This window comes from Stenella coeruleoalba, assembly GCF_951394435.1.
Source record: "Stenella coeruleoalba genome assembly, chromosome: 15".
NCBI classification, from domain to species: domain Eukaryota; kingdom Metazoa; phylum Chordata; class Mammalia; order Artiodactyla; family Delphinidae; genus Stenella; species Stenella coeruleoalba.
The window spans coordinates 23935415-23958182 of NC_137161.1; the positions used below are offsets into that span (position 1 = coordinate 23935415).

Genomic DNA, 22768 nt, shown 5'->3' on the forward strand with positions numbered 1-22768 from the left:
CATTTCAACCTTTTTTTATTGAAGTATAGTTGATTTACAATGTTGTGTTAGTTTCTGCTTTCCAGCAAAGTGATTCAGTTATTTATATGTACACATTCTTTTTTTTTTTTTTGCGGTATGTGGGCCTCTCACTGTTGTGGCCTCTCCCGTTGTGGAGCACAGGCTCCGGAAGCGCAGGCTCAGCGGCCATGGCTCACGGGCCCAGCCGCTCCACGGCATGTGGGATCTTCCCGGACCGGGGCACAAACCCGCGTCCCCTGCGTCGGCAGGCGGACTCTCAACCACTGCGCCACCAGGGAAGCCCTACATTCTTTTTTATAGTCTTTTCCATTATGATTTATCACAGGATATTGAATATAGTTCCCTGTGCTATACAGTAGGACCTTGTTGTTTATCCATTCCATATATAATAGTTTGCAACTGCTAATCCCCAACTCCCGAACCATCCCTCTCCCACCGGCCCTCCCCCTTGACTGTTGATTGCATCAACAGTCTTCCCAGCATCTTTGCCAGGAGTAGATTCTATCTCAAGAAGCCCTTTCTTTGTTCATCCATACTCTTCATCTGTTAAAGTTTTATCATAAGATTGCATCAATTCAGTCCCATCTTCAAACTCCACTTCTAATTCTGTTTCTCTTCCTGTTTCCACCACGTCTGCAGTTGCTTCCTCCACTAAAGTCTTGAACCCCTCAAAGTCATCCATGAGGGTTGGAATGAACTTTGTCCAAATTCCTGTTAATGTTGATACTTTGACCTCTTCCCATGAATCATGAATGTCCCTTATGGCATCTAGGACGGTGAATCCTTTCCAGAAGGTCCTTGTAGGGTTTTTACCCCCATCCTCCTTTCTTGTGACTTTGGGGAGTTCTCATTTTACTAAATCATAAAATATACATTTTTAAAAACATGAATTTTATTATAACTAAATTATACCTCAAACCTAGTTTAAGCACGTGCATACACCTACACTGACAAAAGCTAACGTTTGTTAAGCTCCTGTGTGTGGCAAACATTGAGCTAACTGCTTTACCTAGGAGTGATTTTGTTTAATCCTCCAAGCAGCCCTGTGAAATAGAGATTAGCATCCCCATTGCACAGCTTGGGAAACTGAGGGTCATACAGTTTCAGTAATGGATACCTGTGTGTGCTGAGGTACTAAGTAACTTTCATCTTGTAGTTTCCCCTTTAGAGAATCTATTCTGGCAGGTTAGTTTTATCCTGTTGGTATCGATTACCTTCATGGACCTGTTTGTAAGCTGACAAGTAAAACCACCATTACCCATCATCCTTGGGGAATGAGGTATTCTAGTCAGTTGGGTTTTTAATTAGCTGAGGGTTAACCCCAAGCCTAGTTTTCATTGATTTGGGGGATTGAAAAAAGGAAGGCTTTATAAAATGTCAAGGTTCACTTTCATACCTGTGTGGCTAACCCATGAGATTATCTACGTGTGATGTCAGCTTATAGCTTTTGGGATAAAGCTTTATTAAATGTTGTATTTTAGCACATGTTGTTGTACGGGGTCTAGTTCTTCCTGACTCTCTGACCATAATTCCTATCTCCTTGTCCCCCCACCTCACACACATTTTTCTCCAGTCAAATGCCCCAAGGTGAACATAATTAAATTACAAGTGGATGAGAAAGATCTTAGTCCTTAGTGTTGTCTATCTTTAATTGAACTCCAGTACTGAATACTTTTATTTTTTTATTCCTTTAATTAATTTTTATTGGAGTATAGTTGATTTACAGTGTTGTGTTAGTTTCTGCTGTACAGCAAAGTGAATCAGTTATACATATATCAGCTTTTTTTTTTTAGATTCTTTTCCCATAAAGGTCATTACAGAGTATTGAGTAGAGTTCCCTGTACTATACAGTAGGTTCTTATTAGTTATCTATTTTATATATACTAGTGTGTATATGTCAATCCCAAGCTCCCAATTTATCCCTCCCCCCATCCCCTTGGTAACCGTAAGTTTATTTTCTACATCTGTGACTCTATTTCTGTTTTGTAAATAAGTTCACTTGTACCATTTTTTTAGATTCCACATGTAAGCGATATCATATGATATTTGTCTTTCTCTGTCTGACTTACTTCACTCAGTATGACAATCTCTAGGTCCATCCATGTCAGTGCCAATGGCATTATTTCATTCTTTTGTGTGGCTGAGTAATACTCCATTGTACATATGTACCACATCTTCTTTATCCATCCATCCATTGATGGACATGTAGGTTGCTTCCATGTCCTGGCTGTTGTAAATAGTGCTGCAATGAACATTGGGGTGCATGTGTCTTTTCAAATTATGGTTTTCTCTGGATATATGCCCAGGAGTGGGATTGCTCTATTTTTAGTTTTTTAAGGAAATAGAGGTATGTGTAATAGTCAGCTTTGGATGTCATAACAGGATAGCACAGACTGGGTGGCTTAAACAGCAGAAATCAGTTTCTCACAGTTTTGGAGGCTAGAGGTCCAAGATTAAAGTGCCATCAGCAGTGGTTTTTTGTGAGGCCTCTCTTCCTGGCTTGCAGATGGCCACCTTCTCACCGTGTCCTCATGTGTCCTTTTCTGTACATGCACAAAGAGAGCTCTGGTGTCTCTTCCTCTTATGTAAGGACACCAATTCCTATCAGATTAGGGCCCCAGTCTTACGACCTCATTTAATTACTGCCCTAAAGGCTCTGTCTCCATATATAGTCATATTGTGGATTAAGACTTCAACATATGAATTTCAGGGGGGACACAATTCAATCCATTTTAGTATGGAAAGCTGAAGTGTGTAGGATGTTGCCGAAAAGTTTTTGTTTTGTTTTTAATAAACTGCAGCTGTGAAATAGTTTTCTTGGCCAGCAAAATGATGTCTTATGCTATCTTCCTGGAGCTTAGATAATAAAAATGTTAGAGAACTTCTTAGGCTTCTCAGAAAGTACCAGTTATCTCTTCTGTTGATTCAGATAAGAACAAATGGATCCATCTGCAGGGAAAACATCACTCACAATGTTAGTCAGATGTAGGTGAAGCCACAGGCCTGGTAATTATCAATTTATAGGTGACACCTATATATGCTGATTTACACAGCATATGAGCTAATTCAGAATCATCTCAGAGAGCTGGAAAGCAGAGCCTAAACTGCAACAGGAAAATTTACAGGAGTATTTGGGAAATACTAACATTTTTAACAAATAAGAGGAGAGAAGAGGTCTGCTTTTGCAGAAATTATTGGAAGTTGTGGGTGTTTTAGCTGTCAACCTGTTTAACGTTAACCAGCAGTGCATGTGGTAGCTACTGATAAAGCTGTGAGAAGTACAAAGACCGTACGATGCTGGGGTGCCAGTCCCCTGAGATTGCGTATAAGTTGGTGAATATAATGGGCCAGTGAGTTTTTCCTGGGGAGAGAATCCAAAACTTTCATCAGCTTTTCAAGAGATGAGTGACTAGCAAAAGCTCAGGAATATCTGGGGTGGAAGTCAGTCTCAGAACCCTGAATACTGGGTAGGTTACATCTGAAGGTCTGTGTTTAGTGTGCAGGGTGTGAAGACTAGGTCTTAGGAACTGCCCTGTGAGGAACAGTTAGAGAAACTGGAGCTATTTACCTGGAGAAACGAGGTGTGACTAAAAATCCATCTTTTTGAAATTTTTCAAAATTAGAAATTTTTAGAAATCCAAACTCTTCATTTATTTAGTTTATTTTGGGGGGGAAAATTATAGTTTTTGTTTGTTTGTTTTAACTTCACAAACTACAGAGGAACAGCAGGTGTACGGTAGAAAGTTTGTTCCCATCCCAGTGGTGACCTATTACCAGTTTCTCATTTGTCTCTCCAGGGATACTCTGTACGTGACCAGTTACGGGGTGGAGGAGGGAAGAAGAGAAGACTGGCTCCTTTCTGTTTGTACTGATGGTGATGTAAAATAAGCACCATTCTGCCCCTGGCTCTTTTCACTTAACTTTATCTTGCAAAGCATCCGTTCCAGTACATACAGAATTATCTGATTCCTTTTTACAACTGGATAGTATTCTAGTATATGGGCGTAGCATAATTTATTTAACCAGTCCCCTGTTGATGGAAATTTGGTTTACCTCAAGTCTTTTTTCCTACAAATAACAGCCTTGTGTATGGGGTTTAATGTGCTGGATATTTGCCTTTTAAACTTTGATAGATATTAACAGATTTACCTTCCATAGAAATTACTAGTTCATCTTTCCACCCTGTATACCCTTCCCAGTACAGGGCCTTTTTCAACTTCTTGATATTTGTCAAACTTGATAAGGAAAAAAATGGTATCTCAAAAAAAATATCTCAGTATGTTTTTTTTTAATTGAGGTGAAAGTCACATTAAAAAAATTAACCATTTAATTCAGTGGTTTATAGTACGTGTACAATTTGTGCAGCCACCATCTAGTTCCAAAACATTTTCATCACCCCAAAAGGAAACCCTGTACACATTCAGCAGTTATTCTTCATTACCCCCAACCCCTGGCAACCATCTGCTTTCTGTTGGTGGATTTATCTATTCTGGGTATTTCATATAAATGAAATTTTTTAAATGTGATCTTTTGTATCACATATCATACCTCTTTCACTTATCGTGATGTTTTTGAGGTTCATCAGTGCTGTTGCATGTCAGTATTTCATTCTTTTTTATGGCTGAATAATATTCTTTGTGTGTACATACCAATTTGTGAAACGTGTACATACCAATTTGTGAAACACTGATGGACATTTGGGTTATTTCCACCTTTTGACTGTTGTGAATAGTGCTGCTCTGAACACATGCATACACAGGTATTTGTTTGAGCACCTGTTTTCACTTCTTTTGGGTGTGAACTTAGGATGGAATTGCTAGTGAACTTTAGATGGAATTGCTATGGTAATTCTATATTTAACTTTTTGAAGAGAAGTTAATTTCAGTGTAGTTCAGTGTAGTGGTTTTTTTTTTTAAGATTGTTTTGATTTGGACCATTTTTAAAGTCTTTATTGAACTTGTTACAATATTGCTTCTGTATTATGTTTTGGTTTTTTGGCCATGAGGAATGTGGGATCCTAACTCCCCGACCAGGGATTGAACCCACAGCCCCTGCATTGGAAGGCATAGTCCCAACAGCTGGACCACCAGGGAGGTCCCTCAGTGTAGTTTAATTCACCTTTTTTTATTAATGCAGTCACACATTATTTTATAGTCACTCGCTAATTTATAGCGAATGGAGAGGGGGCTAAGATGATTTGCCAAGCTCTGTGCCGGCACTGAATTCATATGACTTCATATCATCCTCCTAACTACTTTGTTCTTATTTATTTTATTTTTAAAGAATTTTCTTTAATGTTGTATTCTTTTAAGGTTTACTTTAAAATTTTTTATTATGGGAAACTTCACACATATAAAAGCAGAGACATATATATGACAGTGCAATGATCCCTATTTACTTACTACCTACCTTCAACAGTTATCAACTGATGGCCTGTCTTTTTTTTTTTTTTTTGCGGTACGCGGGCCTCTCACTGTTGTGGCCTCTCCTGTTGCGGAGCACAGGCTCCGGACGTGCAGGCTCAGCAGCCATGGCTTACGGGCCTAGCTGCTCCGTAGCATGTGGGATCTTCCCGGACCAGGGTTCGAACCTGGGTTCTCTGCATCGGCAGGCGGATTCTCAACCACTGCGCCACCAGGGAAGCCCCTGCTGGCCTGTCTTTATCTCTACCCTCATTTACTCCTACCGTCCTCACTTTGGATTATTTTGAAGCATATCCCAGACATTGTAAGATTTCACTTGCATACATTTCAGTGTTTCTATAAGATAATTACTCTTTAAACCATATTGTACACTCCCAAATTAATATCTTGATATTTTGAAATATCTAGTTATTTATTAATTTTTGATTCAATGATACATTTACATGATTCAGAAAATCTACAAATTCAAAAAGTTGTTCACTGAAAAGTACCCCTCCCACTGTATTCCCAGTGGCGTTATTCTCTTTGCCTTTGGCAAACCACTGTTTTCTATCCTTAAGAAGATTTAATGCATACAGAAGCAAATACATACAGGCGTTAGCTTTATTTTAAAGAAGGTTAAATTTTGGAGCCAAGATTTGAACCTGGATTCCCTGCCTTCAAAGTTTATTATGTTCTTTATGCTGACCAGAATTTCTGTCTTACTCATCATTGTCAGTAAAATGTGACTGGTGCAAATAGGAGCTGGGTAATTATTCAGTTTCTTTCTTTACCTTAAAAAAATAGAAAGAAAGAAAGAAAGAAAAGGCTTATCTTTTTTCTTCCTGCTAGTATGTGTGTGTTATAGGAAAATCAAACCATAGTTAAGTAGTTTTTGTTTGTTTGTTTGTTTTTTGCGGTACGCAGGCCTCTCACTGTTGTGGCCTCTCCTGTTGCGGAGCACAGGCTCCGGACGCACAGGCTCAGCGGCCATGGCTCACGAACCTAGCCGCTCCGTGGCATGTGGGATCTTCCCTGACCGGGGCATGAACCCATGTCCCCTGCATCGGCAGGCAGACTCTCAACCACTGCGCCACCAGGGAAGCCCCAGTTAAGTAGTTTTAAAAGAAGCATTTATATCCTCTCCTACTCAGGAACAGCCACAGTGAATACCTTGGTATATATCCTTCTGTTCTTTATCTGTGTATATGTATATTATGTGCATATTTTAAAGAAGAAAACTTTAAAAATTTTAAAGAAAATGGGCTTAAGCCAATACTGTTTAGTAATTTACTTCCTTGGGGCTTCCCTGTGGCACAGTGGTTAAGAATCCGCCTGCCAGTGCAGGGGGCACAGATTCGATCCCTAGTCTGGGAAGATCCCTCATGCCGCGGAGCAGCTAAGCCCATGTGCCACAACTACTGAGCCTGCACTCTAGAGCCTGCAAGCCACAACTGCTGAGCCCGTGTGCCACAACTACTGAATGAAACCCACGCGCCTAGAGCTCATGCTCCACAACTACAACAAGAGAAGCCACCGCAATGAGAAGCCCGCGCACTGCAAGGAAGAGTAGCCCTTGCTCACCACAACTAGAGAGAGCCCACACACAACAACGAAGACCCAACGCAGCCAAAATAAATAAATAAATAAATTTTTATAAAAATCACTAAAATAATAATAATAATTTACTTCCTTAACAAGTAAATTCAAACATCTTGCTGGAGTTGCTGTATAAAGATGTGTGTGTCATTGTTCTTAGTGTCTGTGTGTTGTATTCCACTGCATGGATGTATCATTTAATCAGTATGCTATTAATGAACATATAGTTATCTCTACCTTTTTGCTGTTATAGAAACCACACCAATGAACCTCTCTATACAGATATCTATGTATATATAATTAGTTATTTCTTTATGGTAATTCCCCAGAAATGGACCTCCTAGCTCAGAGACACACAGATTTACGGCATAAAGGTTATTCTAGTTTATATTCCCACCAGTAGATATGAGTCTGTTTCCCTGCACCTGCTAAAATTGAATTTGTTTTTATAACTTTATTACTGTTTTACCTTGGGTTGGCATTTCATTTTAAAGGGAAGCTCTGACTAACTGCTGTCAGATTAAGGTGAGAAGCTGGTTGTTGAGTGCTTTAGAGCTGGTCTCTGTTTTGACATTTCCTCTTTTGTTCTTTCCTCGACAGCGGCCCTTCTCAGCATCCCTGGCTTTGTCGAGCGGCTTTGCAAGCTGGCAACTCGAAAGGTGTCAGAGTCAACGGGCACAGCCAGCTTCCTTCAGGAGTTGGAGGAGTGGTACACCTGGCTAGACAATGCTTTGGTGCTAGATGCCCTGATGCGAGTGGCTAATGAGGAATCTGAGCACAATCAAGGTACTCGGGATGGGTCTCCTGAGAGGTGGGGAGCATTCCTTTGGGTTCCTAGAGCCATTCTTGAACTCTTTTCCAAGCAGAATAAGTTGAAATTTGCTCAAAGTAGAATTTCCCTCAGGGCAGTCCTGGATCATGATGGTTAAGACTTTTGATAGCCAGTGACAGAACCTCTTTGAGCTCCCTTAAAGCAGACCTGATTTCAGGGACAGGGGCTTTGTTGCAGAACCCAAGAAATCAACTGGAAACATTACTGGAGCATTTCTAGGAACCCAGAGGGTTCTTTCTCTGTTTCCACTTCTTTCTACATGTTTCTTTAGTCTTATCTTTCCTCCGTTCTGACAAGTAGACTGCCTAGTAAATGTGTGTACTCCTAGTCTCAGCTCCAGCTCCTTGGTGAACTACTGTGGCCTGTTTTGGGTGAGGTGCTCAACCCAAAGCATTTGACTCTGGGGTCAAATTGTACAAACCCAGGAATTCCCACTGGAATCATGCAGATAAAAGTGAAGGGAGGAGTTTCGTTCCTGGGATGGCAGTGTGTGGAGCTCCGTGGACCTGCTTGGTCAGTGCAACTAAACAAACCCTGTATACAACAGCAGCAACAACAAACATCCACATAAAGTCTGTGGAAGTTGTTCTCAGAGTGTACAGCAAGTGGGGAAGCATTTCTTCTAGAAAATCGACTAAAATTTAGTGAGAACATTGAGAGCCTATGACACTAGAGTTTCTGCTTGATGCAGGTTCCACTCTGGACAGGTGTGGCCTAAAAGACAGGGCTCCCTCAGCTTCCAAACAAGGAATACAGAATCTCACTGGAAGAGGCAGGCTACCAGTTTTTCTCATCCCTTCCAGCTCCGAGTGGAGGCGGCTAAATTCTTGATGAATATAGCCAAGAGGGCAGGGGCTCCTTTCTTTCTCCCTCCCCTCCCCTCCCCTCCCTCCCTCCCTCCCTCCCTCCATCCCTTTTCTCAACTTTCTTGAGATATAATCAACACATAATATTGCATAAGTTTGAATTGTACAATGTGTTGATTTTATACATTTATATATTGTAGAATGATTACCACTGTAGCAGTAGCTAACACCTCTATCCCATCACGTAATTACCATTTCTTTTTTTCTGGTGAGAATATTTAAGATCTGTTCTCTTAGCAACATTCAATTATATGATATAGTATTATTGGCTATAATAACCATCCTATACACTGGATACCCAGAATTTGTTAATCTTATAACTGGAAGTTTGTGTTCTTTGACCAGTAACTCCCCATTTCTCCCCACCCCACCCCACCACTAGTAACCACCACTAGCTGTTTCTCTGAGCTTTTTTAGATTCTACATTAAATGATATCATACAGTATTTGTCTTTCTCTGACTTATTTGATTTAGCATAATGCCAGGGGCTCCTTCCCTCCGCCCACCTCAATACTGTACTCATAGGACAGAAGCTCTACCCAGGCCCAGTAGGCCAAGAATTCTATGGCCCTTATTGCCCTTGCCCCAGCTCTCTTGTAGGACAGAGGTTCTACTATGTAGGGAGAGGCAAGCTGAGGAGGCTATAGAGGCTACCTATCCTGCTCAGAGTAATAGCACTGAGATTTTGCCAGGGGGAGAGGTAATAGGTAAGAACAGAATGTTGGGAAGTTTGAGCTCAAGGTCATTCTCAGAAACAGTGTAGATTTTGGTGGTAAGAAAATAAAAGGAGCTCTTTTTAATTGAGAACAAAAAGCCAAACCGTATGCCAGCTAGTTCACCAGAGAGAACCAAGGAAAGAGGAGGCTAAGAAGAACTTAAAGCTGAGGTCAAAACAAACCTCAGTCTCAAAAACTACCCCTGCCTGAATTTAATTGAATCAGACTTTGGAGCAATTTATGCCTCAAGGCATTGTCAGAAACAGTAGAGCATTCAGCCAGCAGTTAGTGGAGCCTGACAACTGAGTTTCATACTAGATGAGGCAGAAAGTTTAACAGAGATATCAAGGAAAGAGCCAGACAAAGAGAGCCCTGCTAAAACACTGTCATCCAGGGACACATGCCCAAGGCTGCGCTCTCTGCCAAATGGCCTCATCAGTCCTCAGAGAAATAGACTTTACTGAAATAGGCTAGCCAGGGCATTAAAACAAATAAACAAGAAAACAACCACAAGCCCTGAAAGAAGAAAGAGGGAAGAGTATCAAGAGTTGCTACAGTATTTACTTAAAATGTCCAGTTTTTAACAAAAATCGAGACATGCAAAGAAACAGGAAAGTATGACCAAAACGTAGGAGAAAGCAGGCAACAGAAATTGCCTGTGAGAGAGCCCACATACCAGAATTAACAAAGACCTCAAAGCAGCCATTATAAATATGGTCAAAGAACTAAAGGAAACTATCCTCGAAGAAGCAGTGATGACAATGTGTCATCAAATAGAGAATATTAATAATGAGATAAGAGATATAAAAAGCCAAATGGAAGTTCCAGAGATGAAAAATACAATAACTGGAATGAAAAGTTCACTGAGAGGAGAAAGGAACAGAAAAAAATAGAAATAATAGCTGAAAACTTCCCAAATATGATTAATGTACACATCTGAGAAGTTCAAAGAACTGCAAGTAGAATAAACTCAAAAGATTTACACCCATTCACATCATAATGAAAATGCTGACAGAGAAAATCTGGAAAGTAGCAAGGGAAAAATGACTCATCATGTTCAAGAGTATCCCAGTAAGATTATCAGCTTACTTCTCATCAGAAATGATAGAGGCCAGAAGGGAGTGGGATGACATATTCAAAGTGCTGGGAAAAAACTCAGCCAAGAATTGCATCCAATAAAACCTTCTTTCAAAAATGAAGGTGAAATAAACAGCTTTCTAGATAAACCATAACTTAGGGAATTCACTACTAGCAGACCTGTCTTAGGAGAAATACTGGCTGAAAGCAAGTTACCTCAGCCAATAATTCAAATTCACACAGCAAAAAAACGGAGGATCGGTGAAGGTAATTGTATAATAATAAAAGACAATATATGTGCATCTTTCTTCTCCTTAACTAATTTCAAAAGCAGTTGTATAAAACTATGTGTTTATAGTTACATTGTTGAACCTATAACATATAGAAATGTAATATATTTGACAATAACAGGTCAAAGAAAGTGGGTGGACCCAAAGTTGTATTGGAGTAAGGAAATTGGACAAGGTGGTAACTCGAATTGACAGGAATCAGTGAAGAAAATCAAAATGGTAAATAAGAGGGTCACTATAGCAGACTCTGTAAATATTTACTTACTCTCCTTTCTTTTCTCAGCTGCTTTAATGGACATAAAATTTTATAAAGTAATAATTATAACAGTGTATTGTGTAACAATGTATACAGTGTGTTGTACAGTATATTATATTGTTTGGCTTTTAGCATATGTAGATGTAGTATGCATAATAATAGCACAAAAAGGGGGAAGAGGGAGCTCTGGGAGCCCTGGAATTACATTAATTTATATCTGAAAAAGTCTGTCAAGTTAAGATGTATATGGCAGGCAAGCCTTGTAGCAACTGCTAAGAAAGTAACTTTAGAAATATAGTGAGAAAGTCATTAAAGGAATTACAGTGTTATACTAGAAAATATTTACTTAATGCAAAAGAAAGTGTTAAAGGAAAACGAAAGGGGGCTTCCCTGGTGGCGCAGTGGTTGAGAGTCCACCTGCCGATGCAGGGGACGCAGGTTTGTGTCCCGGTCCGGGAAGATCCCACATGCCGCAGAGTGGCTGGACCCGTGAGCCATGGCCGCTGAGCCTGTGCATCCGGAGCCTGTGCTCCGCAACGGGAGAGGCCACAACAGGGAGAGGCCTGCGTACCGCAAAAAAAAAAAAAAACCTAGAGGAATTTTAAAAAGTGAGCTATATAGAAGACAAAAAGTAGAAGGCAGAAGTAAATCCAACTTTGTCAGTAATAACATTAAATGTGAATGGATTAAATAATTCATTCAAAAAACAGATTGTCGGGCTTCCCTGGTGGCGCAGTGGTTAAGAGTCCGCCTGCTGATGCAGGGGACATGGGTTCGTGCCCCGGTCTGGGGAGATCCCACATGCCGCAGAGCGGCTGGGCCCGTGAGCCATGGCCACTGAGCCTGCGCGTCCGGAGCCTGTGCTCCGCAACGGGAGAGGCCACAACAGTGAGAGGCCCGCGTACCGCAAAAAACAGATTGTCATGTTGGATTTTTTTAAAAAGATCCAATTATTTACAGCCTACAGGATACACATTTTCTATTCAAAGGTAGAAATAGGTTGAAAGTAAATGACAGAAGAAGATGTATCATGCAAAGGACAACCATAAGAAAACTGTAGTGGCTGTACTAAGAGTGACTTTAAAACAAAAATGTTATCAGAGATTTAAAAAATAGATTTTATAATAATATAAAAGGGTGAATCTATCAAGATATAACAGCGTGTGTATCTAACAACAGAGCCAAAAATAAGTAAATGAAGCAAACCCAACAGATTCAAAGAGAGAAATAGGCAGTTCAACATAATAGTTGGAGACTTTAATAACTCATTTTCAACAGTGGACAACTATATAGAGGATCAGCAAGGAAATAGAAGACTTGAGCCACACTGTAAGCCAACTAGACTAAACTGATATATATGTAGAACACTGCACCCAACAACTGTAGAGAACATATTCTTCTCAAGTACACATGGAATGTTCTCCAGGATGGACCATATGCTAGGCCTTAAAAAAAAAAACAACTCAGGAAAGTTAAAAGGATTAAAATTGTACAAAGTAAGTACTCCAATCGCAAGGGAGAGATATTAGAAATTAATAGCAGAAAGAAATTTGGGAAATTCACAGATGTATGGAAATTAAGCAGTACACTTGTAAATAACTGATGGTTCAAAGATAAAATCACAAAGGAAACTAGAAGATATTTTGAGATGAATGAAAATGAAAGCACAACATACCAAACTTATGGAATGCAGCTAAAGGATGCTTATAAATTTATAGCTGTAAATGCCTACGTTTAAAAAGAGCTCAAAAAATAACCTAACTTACCGCCTTAAATCATTGAAAAAAGAAGAGCAAACTATATTCCCAAAGCAAACAGAAGAAATAATAGGATTGGACTGGAAATTAATGAAATAGAGAATAGAAAAACAATAGAGAAAATCCACAAAACCAAAAGCTGGTGCTTTGAAAAGGTCAACAAAATTGACAAACCTTTAGCTACACTGACCAAGCAAAAAAGGGACAAGTTCAAATTACTAAAATCAGGAATGAAAGAGGGTATATTATAACCAACCTTACAAATATTTTTAAAAAGGACTCTGAGAGAATACTATAAACAACTGTATGCCAATAAATTAGATAACCTAGATGAAATGGAAGAATTATAAGAAAGATACAAACTCCTGCAACTGACTCAAGAAGAAATAGAAAATCTGAGGAGACCTGTAACAAGAGATTACATTAGTGATGAAAAACTACCCCAAAGACAAACCCTGGCCCAAAAGGCTTCACTGGTTAATTCTACCAACCATTTAAAGAAGTAACACCAGTACATCACAGACTTCCATAAAATAGAAGAGGAAAGAACTTTGCTTAACTCATTCTATGAAGCCATATTACCCTGATACCAAAACGAGACCAAAAGAAAAAAAGACATCACAAGGAAATTACAGACTAATGTGTCTTACAAGTATAGATGCAAAACGGCTCAACAAAATACTAGCAAACAAAATACAGCAGCAAAAACGGATTATATACCTGATCAAGTGTATATACATAATTAAGTGGGATTTATGCAAGGTTGGCTCAGTATATGAAAATCAATTTAATATAGCATATCAATAGAACAAAGGACAAAAACTACATGATTATCAATAGATGCAAAAAAAACATTTGATAAAATCCATCTTCATGATAAAAACATTCAAACTCGGAATAGAAGGGAATTCCTCAACCTGTTAAAAAGCATCTACAGAAAACCCACAACCAACATTATACGTGACAGCTGAAGACTGAAAAACTTTTCCCTCACTAAGATCAGAACAAGACAAAGATATCTGCTCTTACCACTTGTATTCAACATTGTACTGGAGGTTCTGGCTAGGTAGTTAGGCAAGAAAAAGAAATAAAAGGCGTCCACATTAGGAAGAAGTAAAACTATCTCTAGTCACAGATGATGTGATCTTTTATATAGAAAAACCTAAGGATCCACTGAAACACCGCTAAACCAATAAACAAGTTCATTCAACACAGTTTCAGGATGGAAGATCAGTGTACAAAAATCACTTGTATTTCTATACAGTAGCAATGAACAGACCAAAAATGAACTTAAAACAATTTCATTTAAAGGAGCATCAAAAAAGAATAAAATACTTAGTGATAAATTTAGCAAAGAAATATAAAACTTATACTCTGAATTCAAAGTGCAAAACGTCTCTGTTACTGAAAGAAAGAAAACCTAAATGAATGTAAAGACAGCTTATGTTCATGAATCAGAAGAGTCAGTATTGTTAAAGTAGCAATATTTCACACCTTGATCTGCACATCTATCTACAGATTCAACATGGTCCCTATCACAATCCCCTCTGGCTTTTTTGCAGAAATGGACTAGCTGGTCCTAAAATTCATTTGGAAATGCAAGGGGCCCATAATAGCCAGGACAATCTTGAAGAAGAAGAACAAACATGGAGGACTTACATTTCCTAATTTTTCAACTTAGTACAAAACTGTAGTAATCAAGACAGTGTGCTACTGGCATAAAGAGAGACATATACAATGAAATAGAATTGAGAGTTCAAAAATAAACGCTCACTTATGTGGTCCGTTGATTTTCAGCAAGAGTGCCAAGACCATTCAGTTGGGGAAACAATAGTCTTTTCCACAAATGGTACTGGGACCATTAGCCGTACACATGCAAAAGAATGAAGTGGACCCCCCTACCTCACATATATAAAAATGAACTCAAAAGGATCAAAGACCTAAATGTAAGAGCTAATCCTATAAAACGCTTAGAAGAAAACAGGGATAAATCTTTATGACTTTGGATTTGGTGGTGGTTTCTTAGATGACACTAAAGCACAGGCAGCCAAATGAAAAATAGGTAAATTGGACTTCATTAAAATTAAAACCTTTTGTGCTTCAAAAAACACCATCAAGAAAGTGAAAAGCCAGAATGGGAGAACATTTTTGGAGGGTGGAGAACATTTTTGCCAACCATATATCTAATAAGGTACTTGTATCTAGGAGGTATAAAGAACTCCTACAGCTCCACAATGAAAAGACAACCCATTTCAAATTATGGGCAAAAGATCTGAATAGACTTTCTCCAAAGAAGATATAAGAAAGCCAGCAAGCACATGAAAACATGCTCAGCATCATTAGCCATCAGGGAAATGCAAATCCAACCCACAATCAGATACCACTCCACACCCACTAGGATGATTATCATCAAAAAGACACATAACATGGGGCTTCCCTGGTGGCGCAGTGGTTAAGAATCCGCCTGCCAATGTAGGGGAAAAGGGTTCGAGCCCTGGCCTGGGAAGATCCCACATGCCGCAGAACAGCTAAGCCCGTCCGCCACAACTACTGAGCCTGCGCTCTAGAGCCCGCGAGCCACAACTACTGAGCCCACGCACCGCAACTACTGTAGCCCACGTGCCTAGAGCCTGTGCCCCGCAACGAGAGGCCACCGCAATGAGAAGTCCGCGCACCGCAACCAAGAGTAGCCCTGCTCGCCGCAACTAGAGAAAACCCACGTGCAGCAACAAAGACCCAATGCAGCGAAAGATAAATAAATTAATTAATTTTGAAAAAGAGACAGATAACAGGTGTCGGCAAGGAGATGGAGAAATCAGAACCCTCATTCCCTGTTGGTGGGCATGCAAAATGGTGCAGCCACTGTGGAAAACAGTCTGTCAGGTACTCAAAAGGTTAAACATAGTTTCCGTATGACCTAGAAATTCCACTTGTAGGGATATACCCAAGAGAAATGAAAACATATGTTTACGTAAAAACTTAGACACGAATGTTCATAAGAGAAGATTTACTATAGCCAAAATATGGAAACAACTCAAATGTCCATCAACTGATGAATGGATAACAATGTGGTATATTGTATGTAATAGAATATTATACAGTAACTTAAAAAAATGAAATACTGTTACGTACTGCAACCTGAATGAACCTTGAAACCGTTGTGCTAGAAACAAAAAAACACAAGTTATATGATTCTATTTATATAAAATGTCCTGAATAGGCAGTTCCGTAGAGACAGAAAGTAGTCTAGTGGATGCCTGGAGCTGTAGGGGCTTGGCGGGAAATGGGGATTGACTGCTAATGTGAACAGGATTTCTTTTAGGGGTGATACAAATGCTCTAATATTGATTGTGGAGATGGCTGCACAATTCTGTGAATATATTAAAGGCCAATAAATTGTACGTTTGAAAGGGGTGAATTGTATGGCATGTGAATCATAGCTCAGAGCTATTTTGTTTTTTTTTTAAAGTGAGTGTGCCCCAGGGTACAGTACAGATATATGGAGGGTGGTACCCACTTTAATCAGTATTGTGGAGCTGAAGAGATTTGGAGGGAAGCACAGGCCTCTTAAACTAGTTTTTCTGTCCTCATCCTTGGGAATCACGTTGTTACTAAGCTCTGGCCATTGCTTTCAGGACTGTGATTCGTGAAAATATTTATCCCAGAGAGTTTCTTGTCAGGCCTTTGCAAACCAGGCACCAAAAGTTGGCAGTGACTCGGCAGAGTCCAGGCTGCCTGCATCTCTCTTTCTCCACAGACGTTCATTACTGAGGAGGGCTCATGTGCCATCCGCCGCCCCTGCTCCTTCCACAGACGTCCTCTCCCGCAGTCCCCCCCAGACCCCCAAGCTAGGTGATGAGGACGCTGAGGCGCTGGAGGCTACATGGCAGGTGTGCAGCAGAGGCGCAATTCTGCGTGATAGCTCTTCAGATTCTCTTTACAAATCAGTTGACTCTTAAAGTGTTCTGGGAGCGGGGCCAAGGAGTCCCAACACATAAATTGAGTAATTATGGTTTTCCTCCCAACATGCAAGAAAAGATATGTGAATAGATAGAATTTTCTCAATTAGATTTTTTCCAGTAAACTTTTCTTAGTCTTTGCTGGCTGTCACTTTCATTGCCATTAAGAGCTTGCAGATTAAAAGGAAGAAAACATATAGCAAGCAAGCATTAGCAAAAACTCAGAGTTCGTTTTCTACTTCTGTTTAACACATACTTGTATGTTGGGTACGTGTGCCCTGCATTTTTTAAGCACTTTCAACATATTAAATCATTTAATCTTTGCAACGTTGGTAAGAGATAGGTACTGTTGCCATTATTTCTGTTTTACAGATGAGGATGGATACTGAAGCATAGACACATCAACAGACTTCCCCAAAGCCACCCAGCAGTCTGGCTCCGAGTCCTTAACCACTGTACTGCACTGCCTCTCTGTCATGCTTCGTTCAGCAGCTGGTCATCTTTCAGCTTTTATATTAGTGATGTAACATGGCTGGAAAAAATAGTTCTAAGTCTGTAGGGTGGAGTAAGTTAGGTTTTTAGGTCATGATATCCCCGTACAGAAATCATAACTGCATGTGCCTCACCCGAATATATCTCATAACCACTGCTCTGTACCACATAGACTTTCTGGCCTTTTCAAAAGGCCTCTAGGGCAACAGTTCCAATAGGAACTTAAAAGGACCTTAGTAGTTACTGATTCATCCTTTCACCTTAAAGATGAGGAAAACTAAGGGGAAGTAAATCCTAAGGTCTCCTAACTCTGACCTTTTAAAATAATAGGGACCTAAGAGTGAGGCTTCCCAAGAATCAGGGGCTGGGCCTTCTTGTGTCCTCCTTCACTCCTCACAGGAGCTCCAGCCGATCGCTGCAGCACTACTTTTCTTCCCGTTTACAGAGCACTTGAAAGCCTGACGAGGAGGTGACTTGCTCAGGGTCACACAGCCAGCAAGTTGTCATTCCACAGCCCGCCCTCAGTCTTCATCCCTTTGCTCTGCCCCATTCCCGAGAGTACCCTCCACTGCAGCCTGCGTGACCCACTGAGACTTTTTTGTTAACTGGGTAGTAGAGGAAATGAGATGGTTTACCTAAAGCCCGAAACCCAATGCCTGACACATATTGTGTCCATGAATATTACGTAGCTTTTGCTGTTGTCGCTAATAATGAAATAGGGTAAAATGAAAACCTGCTAGTAGATAATATCTGTATATTATCTGTATCATCTGTACAGATAGTATCTGTATCACTAGTATCGATTGTGATGCCTCGTCTGCCTTAGGAAACTTTCCATGGCTGTTTGAAAAACAGGAGGGAAAAAAATCTTCAAAAAGCATCCATGTTAGTCCTTCAGCAGTGCCCCCTTGTGGCATCTAAGCAGAGGGACCAGGTACCTAAGAGTCCTTCGTGACCTGAAGAGAATTTGACACAGTTTGCTGCTGGACATGTGTCTGGGCACTTTCTCGGGGTGGGCGCGGTGGGTCCGGCGGTGGCAGGAGAAGGGATTTGGGGGCAAGGCATGGATCAGATTACTGGGTTGGCTGTGTCAGAGTATTTTTGCTGGGTGTTAAAAGCTGATGGGATACAATTGCAGAGTCCATGTTCCTAAGTTTCTAAGCTTCCCTGAACCCGGTGGCCTGGAGAGAGTTTTGTGGCTTTCAAAGTCTCTGTCACGGACTCAGGGCCCAGTCTGATGGCTCTGATACCTCAGTCTGTTCAGAGCAGGTTTGAGGGGCAGAAACATGTTTCCTCACAAGCAGTGATTGAACCCTCTCTCCTGGTGGCTGTCTCAGCCTCCATTGTGCTCCCTCCTCCAGGGGCTTCGGAGGAAAATGGCCTGCCTCACACTTCACCTAGGACCCAGCTGCCTCAGTCAATGAAGATCATGCATGAGATCATGTACAAACTGGAAGTGCTCTATGTCCTCTGCGTGTTGCTGATGGGGCGCCAGCGAAACCAGGTGGGCCCTTCCGCCACGTCTCAGAGCAGGAGGAGCCGCGGGCAGACACTTCCCAGGCACCTGTTAGGCCGCCCCTCACAATGCCTCTGTCTCTGGCCAGCAAAGCGAGGGGTTGGCTCCCTTGTCCCTGTTTTACACATCAGGAAACCAGTCTGATTCCGGGGCTCATAGTCTTTCCACTGTACCTTGCTGTGGGCATCATTTCTAGACAGAGCATTGGTGCCCCGGGCAGGAGTGGGCGGCTTAGCCATGTTATCTGACCTTGTTAATGTGCAGAGTAAAGGGTGGGTGTCTGCCCTGTAGATGCACTGGAGGAGTTGCCAGGCTGATGGGGGCTTGGGGTGGCGGGTCGGAACTGTGTCAAGTTATGAAAACTAGGCAACTGCGGGGGGTCCAGCCATGCTGAGGTTCCTTGAACCTTGAAGCAGTTCCAGGAGGGAGGACCAGGGAGGAGGGGGAGGGCTCTAGAAGTATGCAGCACTCCTCAAGATGCATAAGTGGCCCACTCATGCTCCCTGCGCATTCTCCTAGGGGTGAAACGAGGCCTGGGGGGAGGGGTGGGCTAAGGGAAGCGGGAGCTGGGAGCTCAGCAGTCCTTGAGCACCTTTTTGAGTTAGGGACTGTACTCTCACACAGCTCTCTGTGAGGTGGGTGCAGTTATCACAAGTTTACAAGTGAGGAGCAATTTTAGAGAGGGCAGCAGGGAAAAGACTGGCTGAAAGATGACATCTGGCCCAGCAGCGTCCTGAAGAAAGCGAGGAAGCCAGGACTGCTAACCCTCAAGACAGCCTGCCAGGTAGAGGGAGCAGGCCCAGATGGGAAGTGGGTGCGAGCCTGCCTGGTGGGTTGGTGGAACAGTAGGGAAGCTGGGGGATGGACAGGAACCAGCAGCGAGGAGAGGTGGGCTGAGGGGTCACGCGGGGGCCAGGTCGCATTGGGCTTTCATAGGCCATTTAAGGGCTCTTGTGTTTATACTCTGAGTGAAATGGGAAGCCATCCTCTGGCTGCTGTGTGAAAGAGCTCACAGTAGCTAGGACCAGCATGTTTGTGGCAGGAGTGGTGAGAGGTGCTTGCGTTCTGGATCTATTTTGAAGGTAGAACAGGTAAGATTTGCTGATAGGTTAGATGTGGACATAAGGGGAGAGAGGAGTTAAAGGTAACTTCCTTACCTCTTTCCAAGCAGGTGGGAGGAATGGTTTGCCATTTATTGACATGGTTAAGACTGGTGGGTAAGGACTGGAGGGGCAGACGTCTGAAGGGAGGAAGGGGAGGAGTTCAGTTTGAACAAGTTAGGTTTAGGTGTCTGTTAGAATTGGCACTTGGCTTACCTGCACCTGGAGTTAGGGGAGAGGAGAGGCCTGGAGGTATAACTTTGGGCGTCGTCACCCTGTGGTTGGCATTTAAAACCAGGACGCTGGATGAGATCCTGCCCTGATGTCCACAGCACTGGGACTCCTTCCTTTAATATGGAATATATTTCTTATAAAAGATATTAGTCACAATATCTTACCTGTGTTGAGTGCTTTTTCTTTTTTGAGGCACTTTCATCGTCATTCATATTTGAATTTGAGGTTATTTGGTAAGTTATACAGCAGGTGGTGACCTCTACCCCACTTGATGCTTGTGAAAACAAAGATACAAAAAGGGCCCTGCTCTCAGTCATCTCAGGCATCGTGAGAGCCAGGATTTAAACTCTGCTGCCCTGACTCTTCTTTCTGTCCCCTCACCATGGCAGTTCCCTGCTCTCTGAGCCTTCCTGTTACCAAGTTTCTATGAATCATTGTGGTCTTTAGTTAAACTGTGATAACAGCCGCCACTTCCTTGGGAGGGACCATCAGCTGGCCTCAGAACCCTGCCTTCCTGAGAACCAGTGTTATGCTGGTGTGTCCTCATTTGCACAGTCAGCATTAACTGAGTTCCTACTGTGTGCTAGGCACTGTGGGAACATGGATTCACAGACCCCGCCTAGACCAGGACAGCAGGGGGAACAGTTTCCCCGGCCAGGTCCCCCAGAAGGCTCCTCCTTGGAGTGACCTTATTATTGTGCACTTGGGCCAGGTTCTCTGACCAGTCTTGGCTAAGTTGAAATCACTAGACTGGAAATGCTCACCAAATGTCATAAGTTCCATCCCTCTGGTGCTAATGAAAATAATCAATACAACAGTCATTTTTTCCAGCGCTTCCTGTAAGTCAGGCCCTGAGCTTCCCTCACATTACCTCATTCAGCCCTTTCAATAGCTTCATCAGCCCTCATTTTCCATCAAGGGACTCAGGCTTAAAGAAGAATGTTGCCCAGAGTCACAGCACTGTCAAGTTCTGGTCTCCCAAGATAAACACCAGCCTGTGGTGGACGGGGAAGGGACAGGCTTTCAGATCAGAACACCTGAGTTAGGGTGACATTTCCACCCCTGCCTTGGCCACATCGGTCCTGCTAAACTTTCCTTTCCTCTGTAAAATGGGAATTAGTAAGTACTGGGGCTGTGCTCTGGACTAGACATGTTTTCTGACTTTATCCTTACAACAGCCCTGAAAAGTAGTAATAGTTTTGTTTTATGTTATGTAAAAAATTATTTTAATAGGTCAGTAATTCACATAGTTCTGTATTAAAAGGTGTGAATGAGTATAAGTGAAGCCTTTCTCCCCTCTGATCCTGAACATTCAGGGTTCTCCCATGAAGCATCTAATTTTACCAGTTATTAATGTCTCCTTCTAGAGAGTTTAAAAGTATGTTTGTGCGTAGCGGGAGTGGTGGTGAGGGTAGAGTAAGTGTGGCTGTTTTCTTTAAGCCTCAGCAATGCTTTCTTCGTCCTGAAGCCTCATGGTACCTACCTGCCCAGGCTTTGATAGGCCTTCACAGCACATTTGTCTTAATGCTTTTGCCTTCCTGCCCCATCCAGGTTCACAGAATGATTGCGGAGTTCAAGCTGATCCCTGGGCTGAACAATTTGTTTGACAAACTGATTTGGAGGAAGCATTCAGCATCTGCCCTTGTCCTCCACGGTCACAACCAGAACTGTGACTGTAGCCCGGTGAGCAGGGACCCTGGTGACAGATGGGCTTTGCTTGCCAGAAGTAGTTGTTTCAAGAACTGCTGTTGGCCCTTTGAAATTTCATTCTTTGAGAGTAGAGCAGAAACTGAAAGTCATAGCCTGTGTAACCCCATAATTGGAAGCCACCTTGGGGAAGGATCTAACCCCCACCCTTCACCTATCCAGAAATCTCTTTTGAGGCCCTCCAGCCAGCCTTCCTTTGTTCACCTCTGGGCAGGGCACTCACTTTCCTCCAGACAGGACTACCCTCTCTGCTACGGAACAGCAAGTTTTTCCTCATTCTGGTCTCTATCCCATTGTAATTTACACCCACTGATAGTAGGTTTGCCTTCCAGAACCACGCGAGTGGTCTGCCTCCAAAAAGGGCTTTAGGAGGTTTTCTCCTTTTTAAGGGTCAAGGGCTCACCTTTGCTCGGTCTTTCTCACGGTGCCCTAGAGAGCACTGAACTGGGAGTCAGGAGCCCTGTTGTGCCACTCAGCTTTTTGGGAGAGCTTGAACAAGTCACTGAATCTCTGAGCCTCTGTTTCTTGCAAAAGAAAGATCATCGGCTCTCAGCATGAGGGGGAAAGTGCCACACGGCCACCAGGCCCAGCGACACGGGTCCTCCCTGGTCTCTAAGCTGCATTCTGGGGACTTTCCTCAGTGCCGAATCTTCCAGTTTACTGTTTTTCTCCTTGGCTTTGTCAGATTTACCTTTCAACACATCCATTTAAGTTAATTTCAAGTGAATATATTCTGCATTTCTAGACATTTTGTCTGGATCTTTGTCAAAAGCTACGTGGTCTTTTATTCATTATGTTAATATTTTGTTCTTCTGTTGCATTTTCTGTCTTTAATTTTACCTCTTTAATTATTCATAACATACTTTTTTATGGTATTTTTTGGATTGCTCATGGGGAGCTACTTGTGTCTGAGTCTTCAGACTCGCCTCGGGGTGGAGTGTTGC

General features: G+C 41.9%; 1 protein-coding gene across 1 annotated transcript in view; it reads left to right on the forward strand.

Moving 5' to 3' along the window:
• Positions 1–22768, forward strand: part of TRPC4AP (transient receptor potential cation channel subfamily C member 4 associated protein) — a 77671-nt gene that overhangs the window by 44615 nt on the left and 10288 nt on the right. Inside the window, exons 8-10 of the mRNA XM_079944614.1 lie at positions 7623–7808; positions 18629–18771; positions 21669–21800. Coding sequence (XP_079800740.1) covers positions 7623–7808; positions 18629–18771; positions 21669–21800 — 461 coding nt within the window. The remainder of the gene's footprint in view (positions 1–7622; positions 7809–18628; positions 18772–21668; positions 21801–22768) is intronic.